The 16,318-nt window shown below is 48.0% G+C and overlaps 1 protein-coding gene across 2 annotated transcripts in view; it reads right to left on the bottom strand.

Moving 5' to 3' along the window:
- LOC149363978 (cytochrome P450 4V2-like) overlaps positions 1–16,318 on the bottom strand; it is an 83,142-nt gene that overhangs the window by 20,267 nt on the left and 46,557 nt on the right. For both annotated transcript variants that reach the window (XM_089573964.1, XM_089573963.1), the window contains exons 4-8: positions 11,810–12,009; positions 10,661–10,730; positions 8,810–8,936; positions 6,121–6,327; positions 4,387–4,560 (exon numbers count right to left, since the gene is read on the bottom strand). In XM_089573964.1, the coding sequence (XP_089430090.1) occupies positions 4,387–4,560; positions 6,121–6,327; positions 8,810–8,936; positions 10,661–10,730; positions 11,810–12,009 (778 nt within the window). The remainder of the gene's footprint in view (positions 1–4,386; positions 4,561–6,120; positions 6,328–8,809; positions 8,937–10,660; positions 10,731–11,809; positions 12,010–16,318) is intronic.

Genomic DNA, 16,318 nt, shown 5'->3' with positions numbered 1-16,318 from the left:
ACTAACGCAGGGGCGCGCGCAATGATCCAGACCATTTCCAAAGTTCGACATTAGAAAAGTTCCTCATGGCTTTTAATGCAGAGTGGTGACGTGTTAACACTTGTGCATTCTTTTTTCAGATATGAAAGATCACGCTCTATATTTTTTTCGTGCCTTGTATCTCCCACGCAACAATCTCAATGCGGCCGAATCGTAGGCAGAAAATGCAACAAAAATCATGCGGGCGCGCGGTCCGCTGCGCGCCAAAGCGCGAGCGACGAGAAAGCCACTCGTCGAGCGATGGTAGTCACTCTAGTGCCGCGAACTCGCTCGCGCGCGCCACTTCCAACGTGTGTTCCGCAGTCAAAGCGATCGAAGAACAAGCAATCCAACGTTGGTCTGGGCAGTTATTAGAGTAACTGATTTTTCAATCTCTCATTTCATGATATCATTTTGACCGAAGCCAACTCACAAAACGCAACACAAAGTTCATTTGGGCGCGCGGTCTGCCGGGCGCCAAAAGGCGACGGTTGGGAGCGTCTGCTAGCTGCTCCCGGCCTAGGTGCCGCCACCGTCGGCGCCCGGGAGAAGCCGAGACATAGCCGAGAGAAGGAGCGCCGGCATAGGAGGAGGAGGGAGGAGATGTCGCTACTTTTATGCTGAATTCCAATGGCAGATCGAGACCGCTCCGTAGGATCGCGTATGGAGCGCGTCGGAGCGCGTAGCTTCGCCACCTCCCATTTTGCGATTGGAATGCGAGTGCTCTCTCGGGAGCGCGATGCCAGCGCCGCAGCGGCGAGCCGCGGAAACTAGGCGCGCCGCCGGAGCGGACGCCCTGCTAGCTTCGTGTTCGAGTCCGACAGGAGTTGCGCGAGGCGCGATCTCTGCGTTGACAGACGCCGTCTCGGCGAAACAAAAAGGAGGTAGTACGAAGGCCGGAATGTAAAGCCAAAACCAAAGCGTATGTACAGGATGGTCCACCCTCCGTGAACACGCGAGTATGCGGCCGCGGTCTTCGGAGAGCCAGTGAGCCTGTCCCTACCGGTCACGAAAGAAGTGGCGGACGACGCGCAGGCAAGTCGCTCGCTGCTCGATTTTCCAGCCTTGCGACTGCGAGACGCAAGCCGCTGAACCAATCAGCGAGACAGTCGAGCTTTCGGCAACGACGCCGCCCGCGGACACGCCGAGCGACGAACTGCGCTGCCCCCCGGACAACGTTTCTCCCTGGCTGCCGTAGTCGTCGCTAAGCCTAAATGTTTTTCATCGATGCCGCAGCTGAGGGCGCTTCGGAACTGGCCAGCGCTGTAGTAAAGGTGCTACTCGCGTCACCGTTTTACTGTGTTCCTCGTCTCATAATAAAATAAAGACATGATCGATTTCTGCGACGCCTCCAGCAGCGGAGCTAGCAGACAGCAGGCCAGCCACACTAAGCGTCAGGAAGAAATTTGCTTGTATCGCAGTTATCACTTCTACCAGCAACTCGGTATTAAGGCGAAAGCCTTTAATGTCTCATCGTTGTAAGCAGCAGTTGTCGACAGAAATGTCACGCTTTTCAGTTGGTCGAAACGGTCGTGACGTCAGAGTGCGCCAATTTCAAACGGGGCCAATTGTACTTTGGCTAACCATGCAACCAATTGAAGGGATCATATAGTGATGCTCCCTTCAATCATCACTATATGAAGGGAGCATCACTCCAAGAAAGTGTCACTGAGCTTAGTTAATTGCTTAATTACCCCATTAGCCTAATTAGCTTTTCTAGTCAGGCCATATAAATAAATAAAACCGAGTAGGAAACTGGTCGAGCTCGGGAATCGAACCCCGGTCTTCGGAGTGCGAGACGAGCATGCTATCCACTCCGCCATTCCAGCTCGATGTTTTGGAATGAACAAAGGCACGTCTAGTGAATACGGTGTCTTCGCTCACTGCCATCCTCCTCCCTTCCCTTCCGGCGAGGTTTGGGTGTCCACCGAGATATGAGAGACAGATAGATTTCCTTTCCTCAAAAACCAATTTACCGACGAGCGAGGCGTAGAACCGAATGGGCGATGGCGTTCTATGGACTCCCTGTCAGCGTTGCAAGACGCTGTCGCGTTCCACTCGTAGAGGCGAAGCTTAACATCTTAACCACACATCAGTGACCGCACTTTAGGTCAAAAAGTGCACTCCCCCCCCCCCCCCCCCCCCCCTGAATTTTGAAGGGTGTGCACCGAGATATGTGAGACAGTTACTGTGTAATTTCCTTTCCTCAAATACAAGTTTCATTTTCTTCATTACGGGCCATCTTTGTCTTTCTTCTTTCACTCCCACTTCCTCCCTTCCTCTACGGTGCGGTTCAGGTGTCCACTGAGATGACAGAGAATTACTGCGCCATTTCCTTTCCTCAAAAAGCGTTGCGTTCAAACGGCAAGGCATCGCGCCGAACGGGTGGTTGCGTTCCGTGGCAGCGCTACAACACGCTGTCGCGTTCCACTCCTAAAGGCGAAGCTTAAGCGTAATTAATTAGTATTCAGGCATTAATCAGTAATTAACCATTAATTAGTGATTTGTCATCACTTAGTAATTGGTACTCAATTACATGTGACGCCACCAGTGCCACAGAAACAGCCAAAGTGGTGCGGAAAACGCTTTCGCCTCTACGCACTTTAGACAGTCAAAGTGCCCCTGAATTTTGGCCAACGATCCTCAAAAATGATTCATTCGTTACATTCCTCTACTCCAGGGCTTGTTATGAACGCGAACAAAGAATATTAGCGCATTTTTCTGACGCCGGCGGCAGGCATATACAGGCCGGCAGTTTCACACTCGCTGTCCGTTTCAGACGAATCTTCACTGCTGGACTCTGAGCTTTCAGTGCCCGAGTCGGAACTGTCACTTCCATGAAGCAAAATTAGTGCCGCACGGCTCGAAGCAAGATCATTGCCGTCCACTGTTGACTGGAAAGTGACCGGCTCGCCCGGCTCACCACGTAGCCACGTAGCGACGATAACGAAGCGTCTGCTGCCGGTCGCGACCGGAAGCAGACGCGGCGGAAAAGTAAACGTCACGCGAGGTTCCGGTCAAATCTGCCGATTTCGGCGGATCAAGTATTGCTGCTCCACGGAGCGATCCGGGATTTTACGCCTGATCCCGATCTGCCATTGGAACATACAACTCGCGCTCCCATTTTACCATTGGAATACGACTGATCCAAACCGAGCAGAAAAACTTGATCCCGATCTACCATCGGAATTCAACACCACCCACGGATGCCTTGCGCCCTCTGTCGGAAGCGACGACAACTATTTTATTAGTTGTCGTGTGCTCCAAAAGGGGACGTCAGGCATTCGTGGGTGACCTCATTACTTCGAATCCCCGCACTCTGACGTCATAACCATTTCGACCAACCGAAAAGTGTAACACCTCTGCTGACAACGTTCTCTCGACAACGATGAGGCATTAAAGGTTTTCGCCTTAATATAGGCATGAGTGTGAGAATAGGGGGGGGGGGGGGGGGGCAGCGCGAAGTGCTGCGCAGTCGCGAGATAACAGAAGTAGTGACCGTCATAGGTACAAAAAGTAATAAGGAAATAAAAACACCTAAAAAGTAATAAGGAAATAAAAACGCTTAAAATCCGGGAGGTGTAAACAGTCAACCCCTAAGGAACATTAGAAGCGGTAACATGCTATAATCCAAATGCAAAACCGGTGCCGAAATGAGAGGGGGGGGGGGGGGGGAGATAAAACAAACAAATAGAAGCAGTTGAATAGGCGTAACTAAAGATAGCCGGCCTCTTAAAAAGGCGACGTTTGCCACAGCTTCCAGAACTTCAAGAACTTCTTTGTTACTTTGATTTTTTACCCTGTGATGTTGACTACTTTTTTATCTTGCGACTGCGTAGCATTCCGCGCACCCTCCCTCCCCCCCCTTCCCCCTCTTCCATCCGACTCCCTCCTCGCATTTATTACCTCCTCTTCCTTATTTTATTCGTGCGTGTAAACACATAAATACTATTTATCCATTTGTGAACATATTTATGTTTGTAAACGCATTAATACCATTTACGCGTTTGCCTCGTGTCCTGTCCTCTTCTCTCCGTGTCGTTTGGTTCGGCTGTTACTATCTTTGAGCTAGGTTTAAAAGAATTACGCAAGAGAAAGCACAAACGAGCAAGCAACAAAACAGAAAAGCAGCATAAAAAAAACAATCAGGAACTCAACTTCGGGCGGCGTGCAGCCCTTGGGTCTATGCTTAGACGTAAGCAGTTAGGATTTCACAGCGCGCATTTTTCGCACAGTGCTTCGGCCTTGTGTGCGCTAGCCACAAAGCGGGACATACAATGGGAATAAAAATAATAGGCGTGAATTAGACGGGATGATCTCTTGAGAACATAATCCAGTCTAGCCAACAGTGCCTAGTCGTTTCCTTACCTTGATGACGCACTCCAAGTAACGCATCTCTCTCAGATCCTCGACAGTGGCCGCCCGTTCGACGTCTCCTCCGAAGATGGCCTCCAGTTCCTCGTAGACCTTGTCCTGTACGTCCTTGTACAACCCCAGCAGGTACAGTGTGAAAGAAATGCCCATTGCTGTCGTGTCATGGCCCTGCGTTAGTTTGGCACGAATGAGGCACACAGTATAACAGAAAAGAACAACAGTCCCCATATCGCAAACTTCAAAAGGCGTTCCTTGAAGAACCGAATCATTACTGCGAAAATCCTCGAAATACAAAGTAAAATATTTCGTCTCTAATGAAAACTTTTATGTAACTGACTACCTTACAACTGATTATCTTGCAATAAGGTTCGTTGTCAACTACTCATGTCGCACTTAAAGCCCTGGTTAATCTCTCTTATCTTTAATCCGTGCCCAAAATAGGGCTCTGTCTTTACCATAAACTCTACTTACGCGCACTTTAGATCATCTACCGTTCCTACTCAGCGTTATTTATATCCCACCCATAAACAGAAAAGAGCTGTTTATCGTCATGTGCAACACTCGTGATCATGGTTGATCTGCATGGTTGTTAGTTACTTTACTATACTTTTACGCTAGTCTCTTTGCACACTTGCTTGCTCGTTTGTTTAAGCAGTGAAATATTCTAACCAGTACCGACTATGTGCGCCATTCTAACGCAGCCAGTTTCGACACAGCCGCCCTGTACTGTCGCCCTGTACTGCCTATGTTCCGTCTCTTTCTTCGGTTTTAGTTCTTCATAATGACCCACCAAATGGCCTGCAACTATGCCCTCCTAAAGCCCATTCCTCCTGTTACTGCTAACTACCCCTCCGCTCATTTATTACACGACAGCCGGAATATGAGCTGTATTAAGAAAACAGAAACTTTTATTTCATCCAACAGTATGAATTCCGTTGCAAGGTTTAGTAACGAGTATATGGTCGCACCAGAAAAATAGAGCGCCATTTTTTTTTCCGAGGAAAAACAAAATGAATTACCGTTATGGCGCGCTTACGTACAGACTAGCAGAAAGTGCGCAGCCACTGTAGTTGAGCCCTTACTGACCTGTAAGGCGACATCATAGGACATCATACTGCTGTAGTTAAACTAGTACTGATCCCTTCTTTTACTTTAATTGGGTTTTCAAACGGTATAAGTAATAAACGTCTTACATAATAATCAGAGCCTTGTGTTGTCTCTTTTTTCGCATCCTATCTTTCGCGCTGTTTCCAGAAATAAATCAAAGGCGTCCAGGAGGCGCAGCCCATTTTTTCAACCACAGCCAAAAAAAGCCCTCGTTTCCGAGACGAATAGCAATCCCTTAGTCAAAATGCTGCACCAGACTGCGTAACCGCAAACATTCTTTTTGATTTTGAGTTCTCACTGTCGAGTAAACACCGTAGGGAAAATGTACCAAACGCTCATCAATGATCAAATACGAGGCAAGTCTCAGATCCAGTTGAAACACGTTAAGACCACCCATCTCCTCTGACACAGTGACGATCGATCGTGTAACGGCACGCTCTGTGGTTAGTGATCTGTGGGGGGTAGCTCGAGGGTCAGTGTATACCCCTGCCCTGCACCTGCTTTTATCCTGTACACGGGCGCTCTTGTCCACCGGTGAGATGCCGAAGGCCCTGAAACCGACCAACGCCTCTTCGCTGCAAAAGAGTGCGCAGTTTTCCTTCTTCCTTCCGGGCTCCTCACCTCGAACATGAAGGTGTCCACTTCCTCGCGGATACCCTCCTCGGTGAAGCTGGGGTCCCTCAGGTGGCTCATGAGCAGGATGTCGAGGAAGGCGAGCCTCTTGCCGCCGTACGGTTGGCTCACACCCGGCTCCTCACCAGAAGCCTCGGCGGCGGTCACGATGAGCGGCTCCCTCTCCAGGTACTCAGTCTTGCGGGACTGGATTATCTACGAAAGAGGAGCATGACATGTCAGAGAGTCTTGCAATACGTTGTGTGCAAACGCACCTGATAGAAGCGTGCCAAACAGCGCAGTTCTTACTACTACACGGCCAAAGAAGAATAAGAGTAAACATTTAATGAGGGTACTGTTAAAGATTACTTCAATATAATCTCCTTGCGACACTGGAGAAAACTCCATTTTTAACTGTTCCGGCTTCTTCAAGAGTCAAAAACCTAGCTGATACTTGCCAGTTGTTTAAATTTCAACATAAAAGTTATTCTTATCTTCTCTAGGTGACAAAAAAAAACGTTGCGTTTGTTTCTTGCGTACACAAAGCGCTATTTCTTGAATTTAAACATTATGCCACGAATCTTTGTACTGTTTGTTTGTTTGTCTTAGCCGCAATCTTAGCCGCAAGTCGCTAGACGCCACTTTAAACGCGTGTTCGTATCGGCCCGTATACGCGTGTTCGCGTTTAGAGTGGTCGAAAAGAAAAATTGTAGCTCACACTAAGGAGCTAAGGGTCTTTTCACCTCTATATCGAACTCGATAAAACACTACGTGAATCGCAAATCTCGTATGAAACTAAGCAGAAAAAAGTTCGCTTGTCATTGAAATTCGGTAAATAATCGGTGGTTTCATGCTAATAAGGAATTCCGCTTCATGCTGCTTGTAATCATGCATGCAGGTCTGCCAAGTTTCTCGGTAGGCCTGTTTGCGTCCATCTAGTACTGCTTTCTTGGACATCACCTTTAATTGTGGGGCAACTGTAGAATATTGCAAGATACTGTTATAAACATATTGATGGAAATGGCCCAATCGTCCGATGCATAGCAAAACATTGATTTTGAAATTTGTCCTGCGCTCTCATCGAGTGATTAAGACTGCGATAGAAAACCGATACAGTGCGTTTATGACAATTAATAGCAGAAAACTGTCAGATTCCCGAGGAGGGATATGCGGACATATTGATTGTTATGGTGCAATCTGACGATATGTGAAAAAATTCCGTTTATAAACAACTTCCCTTTTAGAAAAACGCACTTGCCCAAAATTTTTGGGCCTGTTCTGGAAAATATACGGGCCGCCATGTTTGCTCCAGGGAAACATTGGGAGGATTTTGTCTTATCTCTCGAACTCTTAAGCTGTGGAAAAGTGAGACTGACAAGTTGTCCTCAGCCTCGAGGGATCCGGAACGTAAGCGATGCGAAAATATTCATACGACACGGCAGAGGAGCATAACTGGTGGCCGGCATATATTTGACAGAAACTGCATAGCGTAACACCATATTTCTTCAGGTAGGCCTCTAGTAATACGATTCCTCGTGTGCGTACAAGAAAGTATGCGGATTACCTCCGAAAACTTCTCGATCCTATTTTTTTCCCTCTCTCTTCGTGTAATGGACAAGCCGTTTTACTCCTGGAGCTTCCATACTCTGCACCGTTCCGTTGCATACCCAACTTTATACCCAACTTACCCAAATACCCAACTTTATAAATGTTCACATAATCACTGCCACGGAAGTCTGGCACCTAGATGAAATTAAATGCGAAATTTAGTAAGTGCTTTATATTTGTATATGTGTGTGCTATGTGTGAGTGGGATGAGCACAGTATCCACCATGAATACCGTGTTTTTTTTTTTTTTTTAACTGTTTACAGATCGTAATTTCAAACCATGCGAGAGATACGTCGGTGAGGTCTCTGCAGGTGGATTGTACAGCAAGGCGGACATTATGTAGGTACATGATAGAGCTCAGTGTTTAAAGTATTAATTAAGTCAAATACACCAATTTTTTTGTTTTTCATTTTAGGGGCCAACATTATATTCAGAAATTGAAGGCCGTCGACATAGAAGTTGAGCCCAGTTTTTAAGTTTTCTTCATCGGCAGTGCATTTCTAAAGATTTAACGTCAAAAATCCGCATATTTTAGCGCGTAAAGTCGGCTTCCCGCAATGCACAATTATAAAATGGCCTCGCTTGCATTTCTAATACAGCAAATACGGAAGCCGTTTGTCTATTACATGCCGCAGAAGTTGTCACCTGTATTTCCCCGGAAATACTGCGCCCAGCGACGTTATATTAAAAAAAGTGCATTGCAGGAAGCCAACTTTACAAGCTCAAAAATATCCATTTTTGAAGTTAAATATTTCGAAATGCATTACGGATAAAGAAAATTTAAAACTTGACCTAGATTCTATGTTGGCAGCCTTCAATTTCTTAATATAATGTTGGCCCTTGAAATCAAAAGTAAAAAAGTTGAACAGTTAATTTTAGTTAATTGTTTAATCACTGAGCTCTATCACAGTACCTACATAATGTCCGCCTTGCTGTACAGTCCACCTGCACAGACCTCACCGACATATCTCTCGCAGGGTTTAAAATTACTATATGTAAACAGTTAAACACACACACACACCCGATATACACAATAAGGTGCAGCCGACGCCTCTGCGTTAGCACAGAGGCTCAGAAATAATAGCCTACCCGTTCGGTGAAGCTGTGCAGGTAGTCGACGTTTCTCTTCACCTCCCAGCCGGACGGGTTGTTGAAGAACAGCGAGTCCACCCACTTCCATGGGCTGACGAAGCGCGCCAGGAACGAGCCGGACACGCTGCAAGCGAAGCATGAACCAAGATGCGCGGTAAGATATAGTTCTCGTCAATATACTCCAACGCTTCGGCTGTGCTTCAAACATCGTTGCTGCTTCAATGCCAGCATAGTATCGGCGGTCAAGAATCGCAGCTTGTTCAGCAAAAAGCTCGTTGTCATGCAGTGCACACTGGAACGGAGCCCCAAACGCAGAAGGGCTTTTGGCTGCCTTTCTGATGTCGTTCGCTGGCCTAGCTTTAAAACTGATTTTATGTCCGTTTTCGTTCTAGAAGCAGGCAGAACCCATACCTGGCCTTCTCCTTCTCGGTCTTGTTGAGAGGAAGAGAAGGTGAAAAAAAGGAAAGGGCAGTAGGCAAATAGGCTACTCTATCCTGCTGGTTACCCTGTGGTACCGGACGCATTATAAAGGGAGTGTGAAATTCCTGATACGCACCAGATAGAGGTGATGCACGCAGATGACTAAAGCGGTGCTATCGAACACCACCAGGTTCGAGTCGTTTCGTCTAGAATTAACATATGCATTCGTGCCAACGTTGTCGTTATCTGGTGTGAGTAAGGTACTCCTCCATTTAAATCTCATGATTAGGGAGTCTAAGGTCGTTGTGTGCGCCAGAAAAAACTCAAGGACGATTTAGCGTGGTCATCATCATCAAAATCGTCAGCCTGACTACGCCCACTGCAGGGCAAAGGCCTCTCCCATATCTCTCCAATTAACCCTGTCCTTTGGCAGTTGCGGCCACCGTAACCGCGCAAAATTCTTAATCTCATCCGCCCACCAAAATTTCTGCCGCCCCCTGCTACGCTTGCATTCTCTCGGAATCCACTCCGTTACCCTTAAGGGACAGCGGTTACCATGCCTTCGCATTACATGCCGAGCCCAAGCCCATTTCTTTATCTTGATTTCGACTAGGATGTCATTAACCCGTGTTTGTTCCCTACCCACTCTGCCCGGTTCCGATCTCTTAACGTTAAACCTATCATTTTTCTTTCCATAGATCACTACGTTGTCTTTAAGCTGAACCCTCTTCGTTATCCTCCACGTTTCTGCCCCATAGGTGAGTACCGGTAAGATACAGCTGTTGTATACTTTAATTTTCTCTTGAGGGATATTGGTAAACTACCACGTGCAAATTAGGTGCGTTAGCCCTTCTGTCTGCACTTCGCTTTCGGTTTAGGGCTCAGTTTTCAAGGTCGGGCAGGATTTAGACAAAGATCGCCGAAATCGGTGAGTGGGGGGGGGGGGGGGGGGGGGGGGGGTCCTAGTGCTATAGCGCACTAAAAGCGCAGGAAACACTTAAGCTGCGCCTTAAGGCCTATGCTATCCTCCTCGCGTCCGCTGTCTATTCCCGTACTTTCACCCTTCGCTTTCCTCCTCGTTCGCTCTGCCGGTTACACCACCACCGCCGACGTGAAATCTAGGACCAAGAATTTGAGAGCTGCGCTCTAATAATCTGGCGACACAAGGAACACAGCTTCTTGGATAGCTCACACGGCATTACCGTGGCGGCAGTTTTTTGTACTGTTCATAGTGCCAGTGCATTAAATTTTGTATTATCTCTTTCCATTCTTCACCGGCCTGTCAAATACACTTCTAAAGGTACGCCACGAAATTAAACCTCTTAAGTCAGCTCTAGTGCTGTGTGCTCCGCATGTTGATACGTGTCCGCCGAGAAGGCACGGCGGGCCAAACGCAGGAAAACTTGCCTCAAACTTGAACCAACTTACACCTTGACTGCTCTGACGTAAGGAGAATCGGCGTCTTCCTGAGCATGCACAGACACACCCATCGCAGTCTCTGTAAAGAGGAAAAGAGCCTGATGCAGTTAACAGAGGACGAAGCATGAATTGACTGTAGCTAAGTAGCAGGCACAACCAACGACATTTTGCTGTTCTATTTTGCCGTCTACTGTTCATCACATGGGTCGAGTAATTCGACAAATGTCTTACAAATCCTCCTCAAATAAAATGAATATTTCACAAGAAGCAGTAAGGTCGGGGTTTACTATGCGGCATTAGTCGAGCCAATATAATGTACCAAACACGCAAAATATAAAAATGAATTAATTTTGTTCATTACGTTCAAGATACAACACGAAATAACGTTGTTTTTTTACTCATTAAATTTCAATGACTAGTGCAGCACACACGGTGCCTTATCTGGATACTCGTAGGTGACAGGAATGGTCGTTTTGGGGTGTGGTACATTTTTTGTTTCGATGACAGATTTTCACTCTCCGTAATAGCGACCGGAACAGTCATATAATGGCAAAGAAATTACTCCAGCTGTACATCCGTCTCTTCGCGATGTTGCCAGTAGGCATTCATCCATGCATTCACTGTCGCCCCAGCAGCGAGCACATGTAACTGCACTTTCAGTCATTTAACTCCAGCCGTGAGGGCGCGAATTTCCTTCGGAAGGATGGCAGGTTTTCAGAGGCAAGCCGGGATCATTTGTCTCGATTTTACTGCAGTTTAAGCTCCGTTTGATTGTAGGCCGACTTTCGCAATCAGGCCAGACAAAAGCTGCATTTCCGGTTCCGACTTTGTCCGTTCCACAACTGCGTCTCCGAAGCTGAGAATGTAATTGCGGAATGCAGCGAGTTGTTTCTCTCATGAGTGCATGCGCATCGAGCCGAAAGTTTGTACAAGCTGTTACTAAGCCGTGCAGCAGTCATCTTTGAGCGCGCTGTGGCATACTAATTTCTCCCAGCATGCTTCACGCTCGCTTGAACGCTCCTCGGCGCGCCTTCCCTCCCTCCCTCCCTCCCCCCCCTCCCTCCTCTCCTCCTCTCTGCGGACAACGGACGACGACACCGCAGCCTCGAGAGCTGAGGCATCGACAGCTTTCGCTGTAGAGTAAAAGACACGACGTACCGCAGATGACGTCCAGCGTGCAGCAGGACACGAGCGGCACGACGTCCAGCGGCTGCCGGTGGTGGCGCTGCGTGAGCGTGCCCAGGCGTTGCACGAAGGCCCGCGAGTGCTCCGTCATCACCGGCACGAAGTCGTCCAGCAGCTTAAAGTGGAACGCAGGGGTGAGCAGCTTGCGCCGGCCGCGCCACTTTCGCTTGGGGCTGCGTTGCGGGAAGACAAGGGGGCGCATGATTTCATCGCAATTCGCACGCATCATTTCACTTCCGGACAGCACGCTCCAGCCCCGCCGCGCCGCCTCAGTGGTTAGGGTGCTCGACTGCTGAGGCCGAGGACACTAGTTCAAATCCCAAATGTGTATGCACCGTTTCGATGGAAGCGTCCGTGTACTGCGTGATGTCAGTGGACGTTAAAGAGCTCAAGGTAGCCAAAATTTATCCAGAGCCCTCCACTACAGCAGTCCTCATAGCCTATTTGTGACTTTTGGACGTTATACCCCATATACTATACCATACCATTGTGTACCACGTATACCACGAATACAGTAAGGTTCCGCATGGAGTAGCTGCAACACATCAGTAAATTAACCTATATGTCTTACGCATACGTCTCTCACCATCTTTTTCCGCTGTCTGAAATCGCTGCTCTGGAGAAGAATCCGCCAAGCTTGCCTGAAGTGGATTTGTTCACTAGTTTTGCTCGACACTATCCTAGCACCAAAAATGAGAAGCTGTTGCTACTGGAGGTCTCGCTGCCGTTGGTGCTCACGCTCAGCTAAGAGCTGAAGATGGGAACACAATCATATGGTATAATTATATGGGGTGTAATGTCCAAAAGTGCCCCACGGGCTATGAAAGACTAATTAATGAGGATATTTTATTTGCCACAAACTAGATGGAATGGCTTCGTCTACTTCAAACGAAAGCAGTCTTGAAATACGGCTGAGAAAATAAAGAGAATGTGATAATTACTCCACAGAAGCGCGAAATGCTTTAAAGAATGTAGACGATTTCCTCACAGTGCACGCAACAAAGCCGTGGAGCGAAGACGACAGTTGCAGCTCATGCATTTCGTTTTAATATCGTGTTTTGCACATGATGACAGAAACACTGCGCATTTTCGGGGTGTTACTATGTCTGCAGGGTATCGCACGTAACAGGAGTTCAAGGCTTATGGAATATTTATACATTTGGTGACATAAGCAGCCAGTTTTGTGATTACTTAAAGCAGTCAAGGCCTTTCTCGCTTCATACTGCCCTGGCCATTGGTCGAAATTGATGGTCGAAATTTTTAAACGCTGGAAATACGTGGAATGGTTAAAACTTAAAAAAAAACGCATATCTACTGTGCAGAAAACTAGTTCCAGCTGCTTAATTTTCGCAGCGACAGCTTAACCATGAAAGTGTTTTTTGCTCCCGGCCTTATTCGAGGTTCTGATAAGCGCTTCCTTCGAAAAGCGAAAACAAACTTTTAGAAGGAGCACTCTGCACACTGATCGCACTGGGATTATAAGCAATGAGCCAGTGCATCAGCTCGCCCCTGATACTCTACGTTCACTATGTGCGCGGATTAAGACCTAATCCTGTTCGCCCTGAGCGACACCGACTATACTGCACCGGTCTTGTTTCGGCAGCATGCGCTTTTTTTGTTTCTTTTTTTCTGCAGGCTGTTGCATCAAGTTACGTGGGACACCCTGCATACTTCAGTGTTATCAATACCGTCCGCAGCATCGTAACCCTTCTACTTTGCATGCCTTGTATAAGTTATACAATGGAAGGGAACAGAGGGGCTCGTATGCCCAATACCTAACGAGGGCCCTACGATTCTGGCAGTCTTGATACCATGGGCAGCTTAAGAGGGCTACCGAACAGCTTCCGCCCTCATCGTTCGATCACGTTTGACGTGGCACTCGCGATAATACAGGACGTCCGCCGCTACGGACGAGGGTGGCGCTGGTGAACACTCCCAAGGTCAGGTAACATTGTAGATAAATACCCTCGAAAGCAGAAGACTCGGCGGCCGTCGCCGAAGCTTAGTAGGTAGAGCACCGGACGCTAAATTTCGAGATCGTGGGTTCGGATCCCACCGGCGGCATGTGGTTGTTTTGTTTTGCTTTCTAATCAATTATCTTTCAATATTTACACTATTAATCTCCCACTTGTCAACACGAGAAACAAAAAGGACCCATCCCGTATGCTCCATGGTTTCGGTGACTTTTGGCTTCCGTCTTGTATGAGGAATGCGTGAAGGCAGCACCGCCGCCGCGGTGGCTCAGTGGCTATGGTGCTCGGCTGCTGGCCCGAAAGACGCGGGTTCGATCCCGGTCGCGGCGGCTGAATTTCTTTGGAGGAGAAATTCGAGGCCCGTGTACTGTGCGATGTCAGTGCACGTTAAAGAACCCCAGGTGGTCGAAATTTCTGGAGCCCTCCACTACGGCGTCTCTCATAGCCTTAGTCGCTTTGGGACGTTAAACCCCATAAACCAACCAACCAAGGCAGCACCCCTGACGAAGGAGCTGCTTCAGGTCATCGCGCTGCTTATAGAAGTCACCGTTTTGGTTCTTGGTCACATGAACTGCAGTCGGACCGCAAGTCGAGGCGCAAAAGTTCTTTTTCAAAAAAGATCTTCACAGAGACGTCTGCGCGCGAGCATGTTCTAGAAACGTTGCGTACACGTATGGTTCATGCAGCAAGCACGATTGGTGAGAAACATAGCAAACAATGCCTAAGGCGATTGGCCAGTTTAAAGGCCTCGTGGTGTTTAAATGAGTCTCGAAACGTGAATTAAAAACAACGTGTTCTGAATATGGTGCCTTCTTTTCTGCAAAAACCGGGGTTGTTACTCGAAATGGCAACGGTGAACGTTTAACCGTTGGCGTAATGCCCTCAAACTAATTCTAGAGTGACTTCGTTTGAGTGAGTTGTTACAGATATCTATATCCACATCAGCTGAAGTTAGCATAAATTAAATAAAACCGACACACGTCGTTCAAAAATCGCAAGAGGACACAGTGTGCGCCCTCATGCGCTTTCTGCAGATCCGGGCCTCCCCCCACCCCCTTCTGCCCAGCTCTCATCGCACAGGAAATGGACGTCGTCATTGCTATTCGAAAAGCAACGAATATGCCATGTACCAGGAAAGAGTCCGCAAAAGTCGTTATTCACCTGTGCATGCCGCCGGCAACTTATCTCGCGCCGATTCCATGACCTTGGCCTTCAAAGGGGCTCCGAAGCTGTTTGTCATTTATCCTTCCACGAATTATAGCGCGCGAGCTGCGATGTCATTGCAAGGCACGCCGGGCGTTGTTCGAGCGATGGCCATGAAGATACCACGTGATAGAATCTCTCCGCCTCTCATATCATGGGAGGTGATGGTGACCAACGCGTGAGCTTCTCTCAGCGGCGCACTCAGAAGTGACATTCTTCCACGAGAGCCAAATGCACACATAATGGCTTCGTTACGTGTTGTGCATTAATTTGGATGTTTGTGCGAACGGAGATCGCCTTCGCGTCAACAGCATGAAATGAGAACCACCACCACCGTTAAAGTCCGTTGAAAGGTTTATTTATATACTTATTTATTGAGTTACTTATTTGCTGGCTGAGTGACTGATTTATTAGCTGACTTAATAATATATTAACTGACTAATAGATTAGTCGACTGCCGAGATCAGTCAATCAGTAACAGATTGACTGACCGTTGTCTCATTTATTGACCAACCCATTAATTAGGAGGTTAGTTTGCTTCATTAATAGTGCGTAACTGACCGGCTGAGTGATTTACGGGTTGGTCACGTAATTAGGCAATTGGTGGAATTCCATTTTTGTTACCAACTTGCTGACTGACAGATTGCTTGATAAATTATCTCTTTACTGACTGAAAAAAATATGCAACTGACTGACTGACTCAAAAGATATGCAACTGACTGACTGACTGAAAAAATATGCAACCGACCGACCGACTCAAAAAATATGCAACTGACTGACTGACTGAAAAAATATGCAACCGACCGACCGACTGAAAAAATATGCAACCGACCGACCGACTGAAAAAATATGCAACCGACCGACCGACTGCAATAATATGCAACCGACCGACCGACTGCAATAATATGCAACCGACCGACCGACTGCAATAATATGCAACCGACCGACCGACTGCAATAATATGCAACCGACCGACCGACTGCAATAATATGCAACCGACCGACCGACTGCAATAATATGCAACCGACCGACCGACTGCAATAATATGCAACCGACCGACCGACCGACCGACCGACCGACCGACCGACCGACCGACCGACCGACCGACCGACCGACCGACCGACCGACCGACCGACCGACCGACCGACCGACCGACCGACCGACCGACCGACCGACCGACCGACCGACCGACCGACCGACCGACCGACCGACCGACCGACCGACCGACCGACCGACCGACCGACCGACCGACCGACCGACCGACCGACCGACCGACCGACCGACCGACCGACCGACCGACCGACCG

Source organism: Amblyomma mixtum, chromosome 2 (assembly GCF_055824585.1).
Source record: "Amblyomma mixtum isolate Tamu chromosome 2, ASM5582458v1, whole genome shotgun sequence".
In the NCBI taxonomy this organism is placed as follows: domain Eukaryota; kingdom Metazoa; phylum Arthropoda; class Arachnida; order Ixodida; family Ixodidae; genus Amblyomma; species Amblyomma mixtum.
This window is presented reverse-complemented; position numbering and strand designations above follow the sequence as displayed.